We start from the raw sequence: 18,754 nt of genomic DNA, 5'->3' as shown, positions 1-18,754 counted from the left end.
TGTGAAACCTTCTTACTCCTAAAGCTTTGCAAAAATGTAATAGGCTGATACATAAGGGACTGATGTATAATACTAGAGGATGGTAATCTCTGTCAATCATGTCATTGGGAGCTTTGGGGCTGGGTGAGGAAATGATGGGGTGAGCAGTGAAGTCTTCTTTCATCCTGAGATTGGAAGTCTTTCATGCCAATTTTACAGTCTGGGCACCTCTAGTCTGTACTAAGAGTGAAGGTAGTAGAGTCAGGTAATAGAAACTTTGTGGAAGACAGAATGACAGACTTTGTAAGAGGGGGACAGGAAGAATGTAGGGCTCTCTTTTCTGTATTTTCTTGATTTTGTATAATAATCACATGTTACTCTAGTAGTAAAATATATTAAGGCAAAATAATATAAAATTATGTACTTTAAAATAATATAATTTAAAGGAATAATATGACATTATTTTAAGCTTGGAATTTCAAGTCAAGGAGATCTTGAGGAGAAGTTTAATATAAAAACTCATTTCTGAAACCAGATTATTTAAAGATCATAGGGTTGGCTTTTCCCACTATAGCAAAAATCTTTATTGGTAAGCCCATTGCCCCTGTGAAAGCATGCACAGGTGTTTGACAGTGTTCACTTTGGAGCAGGGGAAAGATTCAGTGGGTTTGCAAATTTGATGATAATTTTATTTGATATTTCCATTGCCAGGACCAATAATTCATCAAAGTAGGTTAGCATGATTTTTCTGAAATCACAGAGTAGCTACGGAGGATATATTCAAATGTCAGACATATGTAAAAATGTCTTATATCTTAGAAAGTACTTGACAAACGTGTAATCAGAGGTTTATGACATTTAAGATTGTAACTTTAGTTCGACGTCTAGAACTACTGATCTCATAGACCTTCTAGTATTTTATATATTCTGGCTTCAGTGAACCTAAAACTTGACTTGTTTTTGCCGGAATGAGATGAGAGTTTGTGCTAAGCCACATACATGTTCTTACCTGGTGTGAGTAGTCACACTGAAAAACCTAAGTACTAAAGCCTAGTGCTGGGGCAGAGTTACTCATATCAATAAAACAAAAATCACTCTGTTTTTACATTTGCTTGGTATCATTTTGTCTGAAGCCTTTTCTGTTATTCATACCAGAGTGAAATGGAACAGACACACTTGCCATGGTGAATTGTAGTCCTCTACACAATTAGGAGCTCACTTCAGAGTGTTGTAGGAGTCGTTCTGGGCATACTAAGACCCCGGCATTTAAAATGTCATGAGAAGGTGGATGTGCTTTCACCCCCCCACCCTTGGTTTCAGGTAAAAACCTCAAACAGACCTTTCAAACAAAAGATTTTGAAGGATTGAAAAGTAACTAATTTAATAGTCTTTGTATCACAGTTCCCCAAAACCTTTTTGAGAAAATTTAATAGCAAAAGTATTTCTGATTTTTTATGCTAATGCTTATCTTTTCTGTTAAGTTTATTATGTCTATGTCTATTAATGCTTAGCTCCTCTATTAATTTTTAAGTACATCTTCAAAATTAAACTTTAAATTATTGACATAATTTACTTCCTTAGTAATCTATATTAGACTTGTGTTAGACAATCTTAATAAAATTTTCTTCTTAAGAGAGCTCAGTGTTGAGAAACCATAAAAAATGTGGAATGAGTGTCCTATTCATGGGTGAGTACTTCTACGTATTCTACTCTTTCTTATTTTAAGTTATTTTTAATTCAGGGTCTCAACTGGAAACATAAGAGAGCAATTTTTTTTTCTATTATCTGAGGAAAGTGATATCTATGACATCCAGTTAGAACTATGTCTGATATGGTAGAAAACATAATCCAAGGAAATGAGACACACTATTTGTTCCTGGTGTTCCTAAATCTGTTTTTATACTTACATACTTATTAAACTCTATGTAACATATGTGTGAAATTTCTGAAAGAGAAATACAATTAACAGTGGAAATAGAACTAGATCGATCTTAAATTCAAACACATAGACCCTAATTTTACATTACATGGGTTTTAATGTACAAAACTGGTCAGAATACCTAAGGTCTCTTTCATTGATTTTCCCTTTGGGGAAATAATGTAACATTTGGAGTAACATTTTGACCCTCTGTTAATTTCATGGGAGGTGTATTTTTTTAATATCTGAAAATAGGATATCTTACATATAATGGACCATACTTACTCTGAACATGAATAGTCTGTGTCTGAGTGTATGCTTCTAAGGGTCTTGAGAGTCTGTGTGTGTGTTGGATGTGGTTTCAGATGAGGGGACACCTGAGCAGTAGTGTATAGAGTGTGCCTGTATCTATTTCCTTTTCTCTTTTCTTTTCCACTTCTTCTCATATTCCCAACTATGGAGGACTAGGGATTGGATGAGAAACTGGGGCTTGGTTATAGAGGGAGACAGGCGTGAAATCTGGAAAACTAATATTTGTAGCCTTATAAATTAGTCCTGGTGTTTTAAATTTGGCCTAGTCATTCTCCCTGGGACATTAGTTTCCACCATGTTTAGCACCAAGTAAAGTTTGATTTTTTTACCCATATCTTCATTTATCTTTTGAAGCCAGCTCTGGCTTTTTCCTTCTTCAGAACTTTCTCCCAGTTACTCAGCATGCTGTTGCTATTCAAATTCTTCAGCTTGTTGTCATCTTCACACTATCCCTAGCCTGCTCCCAACATTTCTCAGCTTTTTAATTGGGAGATTGTGTAAAGGCAGTCTTAGAGCCCTTTCTGGGCTCCTTTATAATAACCTGTACCCCAGCATATGTGTAAGCTATCCCCATTCCTATCATATTTCTATTAACTTATATTGCAATTACCAGATTCATTTGTTGGTATCTACCTGTAGGCTAAGCTTTATGATGTCAGGGAATTTGTCTATCACAGGCAATGTTGCATCTCTAGCAGCTAATACCATGTCTGGCACATAGTAGGTCCTCAATAAATGAAGAGCACATGGGAAAAAATCATGTATGAATGAAAACATGGGCCACTACTTGCTTCTCTGTTTAGGAAGTTTACTACTATTATTTTCCAAATAATACTAGCAAAGGAGTTCTGCCATATCAATGATTCATTAAAAAAAAAATCAAGGTGGGGTGGTATCTTTGGAATGAGAACAGGGTTCAGCATAGTGACTATGAAATATTAGCAAGCAAAAATTAGTACTCATTAAATACTGAGATACTTCACTACACATAAAATCTGCATGCCAATTTAATTTCGTAGAAGCTTACTAATCTGTGGAGATGTTTGCTTGTTTTAATGAATCACCTTGTTTCTTCTACTGGGACATAGGGACAGTCAACTTCCTATATGGGCATTGGAGGTTTTAATCTCAGGGATAAGTTTGATGGTGTCAAGTTTTTATTTAATATTTTTTGCTGCCCCATTTATGAACATATAATCCATGTTATCTATCCTATATTAATTAGTTTTGTTCTTCTAGAACAAATTCATTTATTAGAACTCCTCAGAATCAATTCATAAACTTCAATTCATAACTTAGAACTTTTCAGAACCCATTTGTAATAGACTACAAGTCGTCCAACAGACTAAACTCTATCAGAGTGCACTGACATATGACCCTCTAAGCTGTTAGTGTTTATGGCACCAATACATGCAAGGATGGGGATGTTGGCAGAAAGTTGAAGGGAAAATTTTTTCCCCTCAGTCCTTACTCTTTTTTTGACATACACCACCCAAGTGTGAAAGTAATCTTTTGCTTTAATCCTTTATTCAAGAGCTAGCCTGGTGTTTTTTTGTTTGTTTTTTGGGGGGTTTTTTTGCGGTACGCGGGCCCCTCACTGTTGTGGCCTCTCCCGTTGCGGAGCACAGGCTCCAGATGCGCAGGCTCAGCGGCCATGGCTCATGGGCCTAGCCGCTCCGCGGCATGTGGGATCTTCCCGGACCGGGGCACGAACCCGTGTCCCCTGCATCGGCAGGAGGACTCTCAACCACTGCGCCACCAGGGAAGCCCAGTCCTTACTCTTTATGCACCTCTTTCTAAGGTCAGAATTATCATGTATGACAAATATAAGCTAGAGTCAGAAAACAAGTAAAACAGGTAATTGACTATCCTCTACTGTTATGTAATGGGATAGAAAAACAGGAGAGCATTATGCATGGGGACTGTGAAATGGATGCGTGGAAATAATTACAGAAGTCTTTTATAAGTCTCTAGAAGTACCTTGCAGCCAGTGAGTACTTAGTGAATATGCTTATTTTAAAAGTTCAATTTACAATATATGCAGGTTTTTGGAGGTTGTTTTGTGTGTGTGTTTTTGTTTGTTTGTTTTGTTTTTTTTTTGTTTTTGCTAAACCAGTGCTCACAGTTGTGCCTTTGGCGAGTAATAACTGAAAGTTGGCAAACTGGAGCCCTTTACCCCAATACCTCATGCAGAACCAACATAGGAATATTTTAAGTGAACATGTTGATGGAGATAGTTAGAAGACAATAGCACAATTAATGAATCTGGTATATTATTGATGGAGTGTTCCCTCCTCAAAATACCACCTATTAGTTATTTTTTGTATGGCATGCCAGAAAAGTACCTGGGTATTATTATTTTTCATGATGTTGTACCTTTTGGTTTCTCTGCTCTATGATATTATTATCTTGGGAAAGAAAATTACTTCTCTGAGACTGATGTATAAAATGAGAGTGTTAACACTGAACCCACAAGGATTTCATGAAAATTGAATTAATATGTGTGTGTGTGTCACACGCATGTGAGAGAGAGGCGTGCATATAGAGAAACAGAGACCAGGAGGGTGAGCAAGCACATTCCTCAGTATGCCTGACACATAGTAAGATGGTAAATATTGGGGGCTTCCCTGGTGGTGCAGTGGTTGAGAGTCCGCCTGCCGATGCAGGGGACGTGGGTTCGTGCCCCAGTCCGGGAGGATCCCACATGCCGCGGAGCGGCTGGGCCCGTGAGCCATGGCCGCTGAGCCTGAGCATCCGGAGCCTGTGCTCCGCAACGGGAGAGGCCACAACAGTGAGAGGTCCATGTACCGCAAGAAAAAAAAAAAAAAAGATGGTAAATATTCATTTTCCCCACACCCCTTCTCCTTTAGATCTGTAGTGGATTTCTTACGACCATAGCAAATTTTTAGTCTGGCACATATTCAGCATTCAGTAAGTGTTTGTTTCCTTCCTTTCTAGTTTTTATCTTGTTACTCAAGGAAATATGAATGTATATTTATTCAAATATAATAATGTTAATAATATATTTATTAATTGCTATGCATTATATGTGCCAAGAAAATCTCTCAAGCATCATATTGTGACTTCAGGCCTGAGCCTGGACTGAGATGCACGTAACCCATTGGTTGGAAGAACCTAACTCCCCTTATCTAACATGGTTGTTTTTGATGTAGCTCGTTTTTTCAATGCAGTCTATTAAATCTATATGAATATATGTAGATAAGCATTTTGATAGAAAAAAGAAATAAATGTTTTATTTTCTTCTATTTTTATACCTTTTCTCTATTGAAGGATTCTTATTTTTACACTCAAGGGTTTGAATTGGGTAGTTAGAATCACATAGTTATATAAATTCATGCATTTTGTATGTAAATGTGTTTTTAAACTCTAATAAAATAAACAATTTAATGTAAAAACCATATATTGGAATGTTGGTTTGTTGATTGACTAGGAAACAGGGATGGGAATCCTGGAAGCCTTAAAGTTATTTTGGGGACATGATTTTTTTGTTCTTTGTTGACTACATGACTCCTCTCTGCAATCATTATTAAAGGGATGTTTACCAGAGGTATCTGTCTTTAATCCCAGTTTCGATAGTGAATTTCAATTTTATATAGTATTCTTTTGAAGAACTCTTTCAGTGTGTTTGATCATATTCCTGTAGTTATAACACCTCTGATGGTTTAAGAACTGTTTGTCTTTACCAACCTTGAATCTGGTACCTCAACTGACAGGGAAGTTATTTTATTACACTCTGATTCTTTCAGTGCTAGGATTAGGAAGGTCAATTTATGTCCTAAGTTTACTCCATTGTTTGTTGTAGAGGCTGATAAACATTATAAATGGATATCACAATTGGATTTTGAATCAATGACTTGACACCAAACCATATATTTTAATGATGAAAGCTGGATTTTCCTTACAATGGTCACATAATGGTGTTAGTTTCTTGAAGATGTATTAGAGTTAGAAAAGATAAAGACACAAAGCACTGTGAGGTCTTCAAATGCCATTATAGTTCACTCTTTTGAAAGACTTGCCAAGGTTAACCACAGTTCTTTTTGCTATGCTTTGTTACTCTGGACCACACTACAATGATTTTGAAATCATATGTGATAAATTTGCTCTGAATTTATTACTTATTTAAATACCTCACTTTGCTTTTAAGAGAAAACTGTATCGATGTATCTGTTATATACATGACCCCTTATTTGGTATTGACTATATGGCTTTATTCAAAGGTAAGCTAAGAGCCCTCTGATATATATGTAAAGTGAACTAGAATAGGTAGATTCAAATCTCTATGGGCTTGTCTATTTTCAGTAGGAATAAAAAGGAATTGTGTTCTATTTCATGTATTTTCTCACTTGAGAATACTGAATGCTTACTAGTCAATTCAAAAGCACCTTTGTTATATCATTAATGGAAAGTTTAGGCCAGATATTGGAAAAAATCTATATTTTACTAGAATATTCTTCTTTAAAGCTTGTATTTTAATAATTTTACTTGGAATTGGATATATGTGGCTATTACAATTAACTCACATTTTGCCATTTTATTCCTGTGTACAAATAGTGTTTTTATTTTTCCCTTGCTTCAGAGAAATAATATAAACAAAATTGGTGGTCACCCCTAACAATAAAGTCCTCACTTTTCAAATTAACACATGAAAGTAGCCACTATTGTGTTGAAACTGGAGTCAGTTTCTTTCATTTTCCAGAACTCCATGACAGGCATGGCTTTTTCATTCCAGTACAATACTGCCATGCTCCCAAGCAACAGCCTAGTTAGCAATGCATTAATCAGGGTAAAATGATATTATAAAGGTGGGGGCTATAGAACCCAGGGTGAACATACTACCATTTGAAAGAAAAGATGATTTTAGTCTTTCTGTTTAGATTTATCCCCAAATGACCATTTGGGATGCTTGATATACTAAACATACCTGTAACAACCATATTCTTTGAAAAAACTTTTACTTATTTGTTATCATTTGTTTTGGCAAGTTAGAGAAAGAGAGACAAGAAAGAGAGACAAGACAAGAGACAAGAGAGATTGAATCAAAGAAAATGTAGCCACAATATAATTACTATTTATAATTCCCTGTCTCCTAGAAAGTCAGCATTGTGATGAAGCTAAAGATATTGCTTTATGTTTACATATACAATGAGAATTTTTTCCTGCTATTTATGACAGCTGTGAGAACATTTTATTGGAATTTTCTCTTTCTTTAGCAAATATATGCTCTTAAACTTTTAGTTGTTTTGTTTGCTTTATTGGTTACTGACCTATCACTTCTAATTTTTCATGTAAAAGGCTAATCTATGGAATTTTTCTTCATAGTTGTTGGAAGATTTTATAAGAGTGGATAGAGTAAGTTGGTCTTCCTCATAAAATACATAAACATTTTAGCAGTGCTAGATTACCTTCTTGAATTTAACTTATATTTATTGGGTGATCATTCTATGTTGAAAATAGGGGAAACATATTAGTTATCCATGTTTTTGTGCCTAGGAAAAATTTATGGTAAGTAGACATGCCTGTTTATTTAACCAGTCTGAGGATGGTTAAATAAAGGCTAGTATATATCTATCTATCTGTCTATCTTTCTATCTATCTATTGTGAATAAAATCAATAATAAATTTGAATTAAGTTCCTATATCAACATGTTGTGATAGAGAAAATATTTTAGACCAAAGAAAAACATCTGAATTTCTGAACATTACCATTCTGTGAAAGTATGGATTGAAGCTGGGTCTCCACTAGGTAACATAGTTAACACATATTTGTGAAATCAGTGATACATAACCAGAATGCAAACCAGTTGAATATAAGCCCCTTAATGGTGGGGAATTTGTCCTGTTCACTTCTATTTTTCCAGTGACTAATAGCCATACAATACATATATATTGAATATAAACAAAAGAAAATATAGTTAAATGAATAGACTAAGGAATTATAATGTTAAAATTATGCTTGCTGTTATATAGTGTTGCTTAAGAAATTTTTACCTAATTAGAATAAATTTAAGAACTGCAGTAAGTATCAACAGACTGACATATGTACCATAAATCTATTTTATTTCTTTCTAAGTAAAATGGTTACATATGACTGGCAGCATATTGTTACTTGGCTTTGCTGACAATTGCACATTTTGCTTCACATTGTATGCATTTTTGTATTCAACTAGACATGCTTATTTATAGAAAATTTGGATATATTTTGTAGTGTAAATTATAACATATATAATTCTTGTAAAATTATTTTTTTCTAAAAAAATGTTTTCTTTCATGCAATGTGAGGGGATCATGTGGCATTCATAGAGATATAAACTTTAGAATTTTATTTATTATAGGCAAAGTTTGCCTTTGTATCCATTTAGTATCACCAAATTGTAAGTTACATGCTTTGAGTACTTTAACCAGTGCTTAGTTAATTTTGTGTGGGGTTTAGGAGGTAATATAAGGAGTATCAAATGCCATTCTGTTGTTGAAGCAAATGTCTTTTTTTCTTTTTCTCACTGGCAATTTAGATTAAAATTTGAGCAAGTAAATAGGATCATGATTTGCTTTGAGCATCTGTATTTATTCAGCTGTAACAAAAATACTTCATTTTAGTGTTCACTGTTAGGTATCTATTCCAAGTACTTATTTACTGCAATTTCTCTAAGAAGAATTTAGCTTGAAATGGATTCTCAGCTTTACCATATGTTTGATATAGTTCTTCATGAAAATAGAAACATACAAGAAATCTGAGCAAGTTCTTGCTGACCTATACAATACCTGCATCCTAATAGGTCATATTTCAGCTCCTATATTTTTGATAAATAGCCCAGCTCTTTTAAAAAGCTCTGTCCGTGGTGCTGAAACCTCTTGTGATGTATGAGCATGTCTTACTGATAAGTTCTAATGTCAGCCTCTCTGTGATAGTGATTCATCAGGTTGTAAAATTTGTGTTAGGGAAACACATTTCATTAGCAACTTTCATATTTTGGTTGTGTTAAAATTAACACAGTTGTCCTTTCGTTTTAAAGAGTTCATAACAATTACTTTCCAACATTGTCAAAAACAGCTAATACTTAATTAGAAACTGTCAGTGCTATCACAAAAGCAAATGTCTAGTATTAACAAATAAACTGATATGATTTCAGTGGTAGAAATGTTTACAGGCCAGTGACATGTTGATGATATGCAGAAAGCTATGGTAAGAAAACTTAAACACTTGATTATGAACAGATTAAGTAGCAGTTATAATGGAAGACTTGTAGCTTTGTAGAGATAGGCAATTTGCCTATAAAAAGTAAGGCTTATTACCTTCTGTAAATTTTTTTTTTAGTGTTTCAGGATGTTTTCTTTGTACACAAATACATTGGTTTTGTAGGACTATGGGTTTTTGTTTGTAAATATGACTAAAGCCCTAAAAATCTTGGTTGTTTTTTCCAGGTAAACTTCTTGTATTTTCTGTATAAGACTCTAAAATAATTAGTAGTGTTATTAGCACTTCAATTCAGTGATTCTCAATTTCTCTAAGCTGTGTTACTTAGGTGCCTTATAGTCATGGAAAACTGCACTTAATTTTTTAGTCTCAGAAGCTTTTCATGAGCAAAACTGTGTTCTTAAATTTCTATTGAACTCTGGAACTTCTTCCACTATGAATTCAGTATATCTTACAATAAAATTTAAAAATCCTAGTCTCCTAAAGTTCTAAAATCCATTGTTATCTTGGGGAAAAGAACCATCCCCTTTGATCATAACTGTCTTTAACTCAGTACCGACTAGGTTAGTTGCTATACAAGTATATAAACCTCCTTCTTTGGGGGTCATGTAGAACATGTTTCCTTGCTGTATTTGCAACATAGAAGATTATTAGATTGTTTGCTTGTTATTGCAGTGGAGCTCATTAAGTGTTTACAATCACAGCAAGATTTGAAAATTACACCTAGATCATAAGTCCTACTGAAATTTGGCAATATTTTCTGCAAAGCAAGCAGCCTAATGTTGAGCTACTACCAATTATTAAAATAAGACTTTCATTTCCTTAGATACTGGATTTATATTGTATGAACTTAATAATTAAATCCACTCCAAAAGCTGCTTGTTAAGAAAAGAAAATCTATAAGTGAATACATAATTTCCAAGAGGATTTGTTTCTGTCAATAAAGGGTTAAGTACAATGTTATTATTTTCTTTCAATATTGATAAAGTGCCTTCTAAAATCCATTTTTGTGCATTATAAAAATGTAGTTACATCACCCAGTAAAAGTGTCTTACTCTTAGCATTCCAAATTTCATTATAGAAAAACACTTTTTGAAAACATTGTCATTTAAATGATATCTGGTCAAATGATATTTCCCAGAAGTTATTCTTTATTTAGAAACAAAAACAAGACAAAAGCAATTGATTTTAATCCAAAATGTATTTTTCCTTATAAAAGAGGTCCACATATTCACTGTGTCTACTCTACAGAATTTGTCCATTTTATTACACCACGTGTCAATTCAAGTTTATCTGGTCACTGCAAAAACTCGTGGCTAACATGTGTAATACAACACAGGAGGAGGTATTGCTCAGTTCAACTACTCTTATATACTTAAAAAAAATACAGAAATGTTTTTGTCCACTTTAACTGTAGTCCAGACATAAAAGTTACATGAAAGTTCTAGAAAATGGAATTGTTTTATTTGGTTGCCACAGTACCCTTCCAAACCAGTTAATTAAAATGCTGAACTTGTACATATGTCCATTGGTCAGGAGCAGCATTGGTGAAGCTTAAACTTCCTTCTACGAAGTAATATTTCTCTGCCTTTTTTATTTAAGTACAACCACAGTTTTGAGTTTTCTTTGAAGTAGATTTAGTTAGTTGTTTTTAGGACATGTTTGTTGGCACACGTATAACAGTTGCTTTTACTTCCAATGCTGTACCTTTTTCTTTGCCTGCTTCCCAGAGGTTGATCAGAGGAGGATAAAGCTCACTGAATGCAAAGGTTGGTTTCTGTAAGTAATTTCTCACATAGTTATGTCCACCATCACAGTTCATTTCTTGAGAGAGGCAGCTGAAAAGACATATCATACCAATAATCCCCAGAAAACCTCCAAGGTAGGCCATAAATGTTGTGATGTTACTCTTATCATACTCTTTTCCATCAGGGTGCAAACCTTTTGTGGTGACATTTACACATTGTTTTCTGCTTTTTTGATAGATGGTGGGGATATCAATACAAATCTTATACTCAGTTGATGGGTTCAGATGAGTAAGATTATATACCTTGACATCAGATGGTATTCGAGCACTTTGGGCAGCATGGGAATTTTGAGTCTTGACAAAGGCTGTCCACTTAACACTGGATTTGAGAATTTTAGAACTTGCTTTCCAAGACACCAGAACTGAGTTGGCCTGAACATCTTTTATTTTAATATTCAAGGATCCATTGTTATCCTGGGGAAAAGAGCCATCCACTTTGATCATAATAGACTTCAAGTCAGCACCAACCAGGTTAGTTGCTATACAGGTATATAAACCCCCTTCTGTTGGGGAGATGCCACTTATATCTAGTGTGCCTTCAGAATGGACATAGAACTTGTCTGTCAGAGTATTAGGCAGGAGTTTTTTACCAGAAGGTATGATCCAGGAGATTTCAGGCTGTGGCTCTGCAGTAGCTCTGCAGTGTAAGGAAACATAGCTCCCAGTTTCTAAATCCAGATTAGAAGGAAAACTCTCTGGAGCTATAAGAGGGAGACAGATTTCCATCATTTCCCTGAAATGTACCTGCCGAACATTCTGGCCTTGGAATTCAGGTGGGTCCACGCAAAACAGTGAATCTGGCTCCATAAATCGAATGTTGGTTTTGTTCATATTAATCCAACGGATGACACAATCACACCTGATGGGATTGCTGTGTATGCTGATTTCCTTGAGGTTTGGCAGAGACTCAATGGTACTGCGGTACAGGGCACTAAGGGCATTGCTGTTAAGCATGAGTGATTCCAGCTTGGGTAGTCTGAAAAATGCATTTGGGTGAATGTAAGACAACCTGGGGTTGTTAGTAGCTTCTATTTTTCTTAAATCTGGCAGATTATCCACAGCAAGACTGTCGATGGAAATCAGCTCAGGCATATTGTTTATCCCCAATTCTTTTAAATGTAGCATATTGCTAAAATCACCCCTCCGTATTCTATTAATGGGATTTTTATTTAGATCCAAAAATTTGAGGTTTACCACTTTTTGAAGAGCAACATGGGGCACTTTAATAAGCCTGTTGTCATAAAAAGAGATGCTTTCTAAGTTTTCAAGTCCAACCAAGGCATTATCTGGTATTTCCGTGAGGTTTATACCAGCTATAACCAGGCTGCGAAGATTGATAAGAGGCTTAAAGTTCATGTCTTTGATTCTGATGATTGGATTTTCCCCAATCATCAGAATCTCCAGATTGGGAAGAGCCTCAAACCACTTACTGTTGATCATCTGCAATCTATTAGAATTGAGATGAAGTCGAAGAAGATTATGTAGGCCAATAAAGGCTCCGGGTGAAATTGTAGAAAGCAAGTTGTGATTAATATAGAGTTCTTGTAAGTTACTAAGTCCAGACAGACATTTTTCAGGCAGCTCAGTAAGTTTGTTTTCCTCTAGGTACACAGAAAGAAGCTGAGGCATCTTTTTTACATTAATATTGGTAACTGAAGATAAATTGTTTTGAGATAAGTCCAGGCCAGTAAGATTTACTGGAAAGTCTATGGAGTATTCAATTTTTGCAATATTGTTAGTCTGTAGGAGCAGGATCTGTGTGTCAGCAGGCAATCTGGCTGGGAAATTTGAAAGACCTAAATCATTACAATCCACTGTAGATGCTTCCATATAAATGGATCTAGGTGTAAACCAGGGCCGGATTTCACATGTACACAATCGTGGGCAATCTGCTTTTTTATCTACAGCTTGTACTAGTGTAGTGATAGCTAGGCCAAGTAGCACATGAATTTGGAGTGGCAGGTCCTTCATCTTAGCTTTCTTCTTCAGAGATTTAATGGGTCCTTAAGGATTCCACGGTCACTGCTAGTAAGATCAGTAAGAGCTGATAGATAAGGAAAATAGTTGCTTTTGTCAAATGATGAATGCCATAGAACTGCAAATATTTTCTTCATGGAAAAACGTGCCAGTGCCACAATTGCATTGTCCAGAAATGTCATGCATATTGAAGAAAAGGTTCCTATCTCCTTTATGATAGAATATTGATATACTTTTTGAAGATGGAGTATGTATAGATGGTCAGAGGAAATTAAGCAATTCATTTATTTAAGAGTGTAATACTCAAATCCCATGCTTGTTCAGTACTTGCAGGAATAGCAGCATGATGCTAACTATAATAAAATAAAATGTAAAAGAAAAAAGAGAAAAATAATTAGTCCAAAGGGAAAAAAACACAATCTCCATTAACTGATTATGATTATCTTATATATAATATTCTTAGTTTACAGTTAATTCAGTATGTTTTGATGACTTCATCCTTGTTATGACTGTCCTTAATAGTTATTGGCCCAGACATTGGATAGGCCGGATTTTTTTTTTTTATTGGAGTATAGTTGATTTACAATGTTGTATTAGTTTCAGGTGTGTACATCAAAGTGAATCAGTTATACATATACATATACACACTCTTTTTTAGATTCCTTTCCCATATAGGCCGTTACAGAGTATTGAGTAGACTAGCCTGTGTTTTATAGTAGGTCTTTATTAGTTATCTATTTTATATATAGTATATGTCAATCCCAATCTCCCAACTTATCCCTCCCCTCCTTTCCCCTCTGGTAACCATAAGTTTGTTTTCTACATCTGTGACTCTATTTCTGTTTTGTAAATAAGTTCATTTGCACCATGTTTTTATATCCACATATAAGCAATATACTTGTCTTTCTCTGTCTCATTTACTTTACTCAGTATGACAATCTCTAGGTCCATCCATATTGCTGCAAATGGCATTATTTCATTCTTTTTTATGGCTGTGAAAGTGGATCTTTAGAAGACTGAAGTTGCATTAAACGTAAAAATTATTCTGCCAGAATTTGTCTTTGTTTTCAGATATTTGCTTGTTTATAGCCTGTAATTTATTATTTGTCGTTCTCTTTGACAGTTAGTTATAGGGGAAAAAAAAGAAAATCTTTCAGTGATGCCTTTTTTATTTTCTCTTATAGAGGCAAAATTAAAAGTTTATAAATAAATAATACTGTTCAGTTACAATCAAGTGAGTTAGCCTGTGGTTCCTCAGGTTCCCAGGAGATGACATTTAGAAATAAAATGAACTAGAAATTGTGGAATTTCGCTGAATTTTTCATTTTAATTCGTACTTCTCTCCATAGTCTCCTTTGTATAAAGTGACTTGAATTTTGCAGCATTTGGAAAAGGTAGTCTAACTTGCTGTAGATGTACCTGTATATTGTCATACTTAACTGAAATTCAGATTAATGTTAGACTGTTTTATTTTTCCCTGAAAATAACTTACATTCCATTAGTTACTAACAATGAAAAAGTAACTTTGATTACATCGCTAATACAGACACTTAGATGTACCTTCTTTTAAATGGTTACTGATGTCTTTATCATAACAATAAGCAATCTGAAACCAAGTTGCAATTCTGATATGTGCCGTATTGTAAAATACCACATTACTTTTACATGTACACTCCATCCGTTGGACTGCCCGTGAGCTCTCCCCGCAAGTGTGCAGGACAGCTGGAGCACGGCTGGACTGTTCATTCTGAGGCTTCTTGCCTACCAGCAGTAGTGGTCTGCTGAATAATCAGTGTGTGAATACTGTTCTTTTCTTTCATCTCTGCCCAATATTGACATTCATAATGGCATTGTTGAGTGACTCTAAGGTAGGTACTTCAGTGACAGAGATCAGTGTATTTGGAGATATGGTCTCTACAGAGGGATAAAACACTTTCTTTTTAATTTAAAACATTCTTTGGTTTTCAAAATTGTTGGAATATTTATAGTTCAAAGTCACACCTAATTCTCCTCTTATCCTTTAAGAGATGTGATAAAACTGGATCATGAAGTTCAGATAACTCCTAAGTTATCTTGAATTAAGTGTCTTTGCTTTTTATGTTTGTTGGTTTTGTTACTTCACCTATTTGCTGATCAAAATTCCTTTTTTAAATACTGTTCACCTATTACTCTTAATCTAAGTAAGCTCTAAGCCCCTTGAGGAAAGAATTTAATACAACTGCTTCTTCCCTGAAGATGTTTTATAAATCCTTAACCCTACACGATCTGGGGTCCCTCCTGTTTTTCTCTGTGTTTCTTGTCATTTTCTGCCGTTCTTCTATATGCAGCCTTCTCTCTGCCAGTAGAACTGTGGGTGCCTCACCCTTTTCTCTCTGCCTGGATTGCCTGTTTCTTTGTTTTACATTAATTATTGCTGTTTTATCAACCCTCAGTTCAAGCATCACCTCTCTGTGAAGCCTTCCATATAACCCCTCCCTGCAGTTGTACTTTAGCTGCCCTCTGAGGTCGTTCAGTGGCCCCAGCACACACCTCTGTCAGAATATTTAGTTGGTTCTCTGCCCCACCAGACACTCACTTCCTTGAGAGCCTGAGGCCTGCCAGCTCCTGGGCATGGTAATTAGAACATAGTAGATGCTCAAGAAATGTTTTCAGTGAACTGATAACTGAATTATATTACTTAATAAATGGACATATTCATGTTTGCTACATACAATTTAAGCAATTCGGTTTGTTTGATTTGCTAATTTCAGTATTCAACTGGTTTAACTTGGGTAAATCTATTATTTACACAGAATGTGTGTTACCTTTATTACTAAAATCCAAAGATTAAATTTGAGTGTAATACAAAGGAACTAGACTTTAAAGTCAATCTAATATTATATCTTAGTTTATTCCTCAATTTATCCAGTCAACATTTAATGAACACCTTTTATGTGCCAGTTATTGGGTTAATAGTTGGAGGATAAAAAGATGACTTAAATATGGTCTCTTCCCTTCATAAGTTTTCAGTCTTTCTGGGGAGACACAGGTAAACAGATGGTTACAATTCAGTGTCAGTGATGAAATGGGAGCACATAGGAGAGGCATCTGGATAAAACTTAAAATAGAAATCTATTGCCTCTTTATTCTCAAAATGAAGAAAAAAACCTAGGTACAAAGTATAAATTTCTGCATGTTGCCATAAATCACTCGGTTGAGAACTGAGCAATCATAATTTCTGCCAAATAACCAGTTATATCCACTTTCTCTGGCAGAGCAAAAAGACTCCTATATTCTCCTTTATGTTAACTAGAGGATTAGAAATGTTCAAGGTGAAACATTCTTTTTGGGAGGATGTTAACCTAATAATACCACTTTTTGTTTTAAAATTTTTATATTTTCTTAAATTTATATTTATGTTTAATTAGAAACTCTATTCTGACCTCATTTCATCATTTTGGCATAGCCATATGCCAGAAACAACCCTATTTGAACTATATTTATTCTGCAAGCTTTTGAAAGTAAAGAGAGTTCTTAAAGTGGTGAACAAATTCAAATTTTATTTCTCCAGGTCTGTAGGAAGAAATTATCAGTATGGGAAGTACAACAGAGGATATGTAAAATTTGCCTTTATTGTAATATTGATTTTTTTCTCATGTTTTTGAAAATGATTATGATGCTTTCACTATTGGATTATTTGGCATGGATTGTTTGCAGGATAGTAAGGCAGTAATAATATCTTACATCTTAGAGCTTTGTGGTTTTCCAAGCCCTTTGTTATTCATTATTTTATGTTAATAATGGCCTTGAAACAGATTGGAGAGGGATTTTAACCACTATTATTTATTTATTTATTTGTTTGTTTGTTTGTAAGGGTATTGACACCTATCTGCCTGAAATCACACAGCTAATAATTGATGAGGTGGGATTAGAACCCAGGCTTTATCCTTAGGCTTGCATCCATATGTAGAGTTGCTATGAAATTATTTTAACAGAAGGTAATGTAGTGATGTTTTTCTTAGGAAGGGCTGGCATTACCTTTGACTTCAGCTTTTCAAATTTAGAAAATTAATTTTATCAATCTACTAATAGTGACTAGGGTATGATTCACACTAACCAAACTCACAAGGAACAAAACCCAAATGCCAATACATTACAATGAGAAATATGACTGTCAAGAGAGTACAAATACTTGAATCTGCTGGTCAGTGCTTTTGCTCCATTTAAAAAACCTACTTGGAAATACAAACTATGAATATGCAATTTGTTTGTAATTATAGAGTCAGGTACAGGGAAGTTAGGTTAGACTTCTTAATTATCATCATCATCAGAAATGATAGCCTGACATACCTGCTTTAGTAAAGAGCATATCATTGCCAGAAACTGGACCTCTTGAGTCTCATGGCCCTTAGCATGACCTCAGCCCCCAAACATCTATCCTGGGAAGCTTTTCCTGGATTCATTCTTGGTCACCTCTCATCTGCGTCACGATAATCATTTGTTTACACTTCCTTTTTCCCTTACTGGCCATAAAATTATTAGTAGATTATTACTGGACATTAGATTATTAGACTATTTCCTTACTAGATATAAGATTATTATTTTCCTACTAGATTTTGAGGTTATTATTATTATTAGGAACTGTGTTCAGCTTACTTTTGATTATATTAGTACATTTGATCGGTTGATTAGTACCTAGGCCAGTACATTGGTCAGTAAACAAATGTTTGCTACATGCTAACTCACAATTGTGTCTTTCTATAATTTGTGTTGGATGATAGAATATGGAATAATGATTAAAATGACTGCTTCCCTTCTTAAGTAACTTAAACAACACAGAAAAAAAATAAAGAGAAAAAGATATGCTCCCAGTATTTTACAGAATATTTTTCTTATTGTTTGGTGGTTAGAGAGTAGAAATAGGGGACTTCCCTGGTGGCTCAGTGGTTAAGAATCCGCCTGCCAATGCAGGGGACACGGGTTCGTGCCCCGGTCCGGGAAGATCCCACATGCCGCGGAGCGGCTGGGCCCGTGAGCCATGGCCGCTGGGCCTGCGCGTCCGGAGCCTGTGCTCCGCAACGGGAGAGGCCGCAACAGTGAGAGGCCCGCGTACCGCAAAAAAAAAAAAAAAAAAAAAAATAGATGGGCCAGCTGAATCCCATTTTCACTTTTTGAGAATTTTAATGTGTGTGCCCTAAATCCTCTCACTTCTATCCTCCCTCATTTTTCCCTCTTCTACTTTTACTTTTTGAATATAATGAAAAAAATAAACTCTCTGAAAAATGTTTTCAAACTTAGAAAATTTGTATTATGTAATTATTGATATACTTACCTAATTTCCCATACTCCATCAATTTGCTGGGATTATTTTTTCTTCTAAAGAGTAGGAAAATTATACTTCAAAAAGTCAGTATTTCAACATAGGTTTTGAAGGTTTTAGGACTGTTGCCTTGATAGATGATCTGGAGCCTAGCATTGGGACTGGGACATAATAAGTCTTCAAATAAATATTATATTATGGATGGATGGGTAGATGGATGGATGTAAAATAGATAACATGTAGATA

At 34.9% G+C, this 18,754-nt stretch overlaps 2 protein-coding genes across 2 annotated transcripts in view; one reads left to right on the top strand and one right to left on the bottom strand.

Moving 5' to 3' along the window:
* Positions 1–18,754, top strand: part of IMMP2L (inner mitochondrial membrane peptidase subunit 2) — a 914,463-nt gene that overhangs the window by 419,115 nt on the left and 476,594 nt on the right. The window lies entirely within an intron of this gene.
* The window catches only part of LRRN3 (leucine rich repeat neuronal 3), a 36,787-nt gene continuing 28,643 nt past the window's right edge, over positions 10,611–18,754 (bottom strand). The window contains exon 2 of the mRNA XM_065884152.1: positions 10,611–13,562. Within this exon, the coding sequence (XP_065740224.1) occupies positions 11,077–13,203 (2,127 nt within the window). The 5' untranslated portion in view covers positions 13,204–13,562 and the 3' untranslated portion in view covers positions 10,611–11,076. The remainder of the gene's footprint in view (positions 13,563–18,754) is intronic.

The sequence above is a fragment of the Phocoena phocoena genome, chromosome 9 (genome assembly GCF_963924675.1).
Source record: "Phocoena phocoena chromosome 9, mPhoPho1.1, whole genome shotgun sequence".
NCBI lineage: Eukaryota > Metazoa > Chordata > Mammalia > Artiodactyla > Phocoenidae > Phocoena > Phocoena phocoena.
This window is presented reverse-complemented; position numbering and strand designations above follow the sequence as displayed.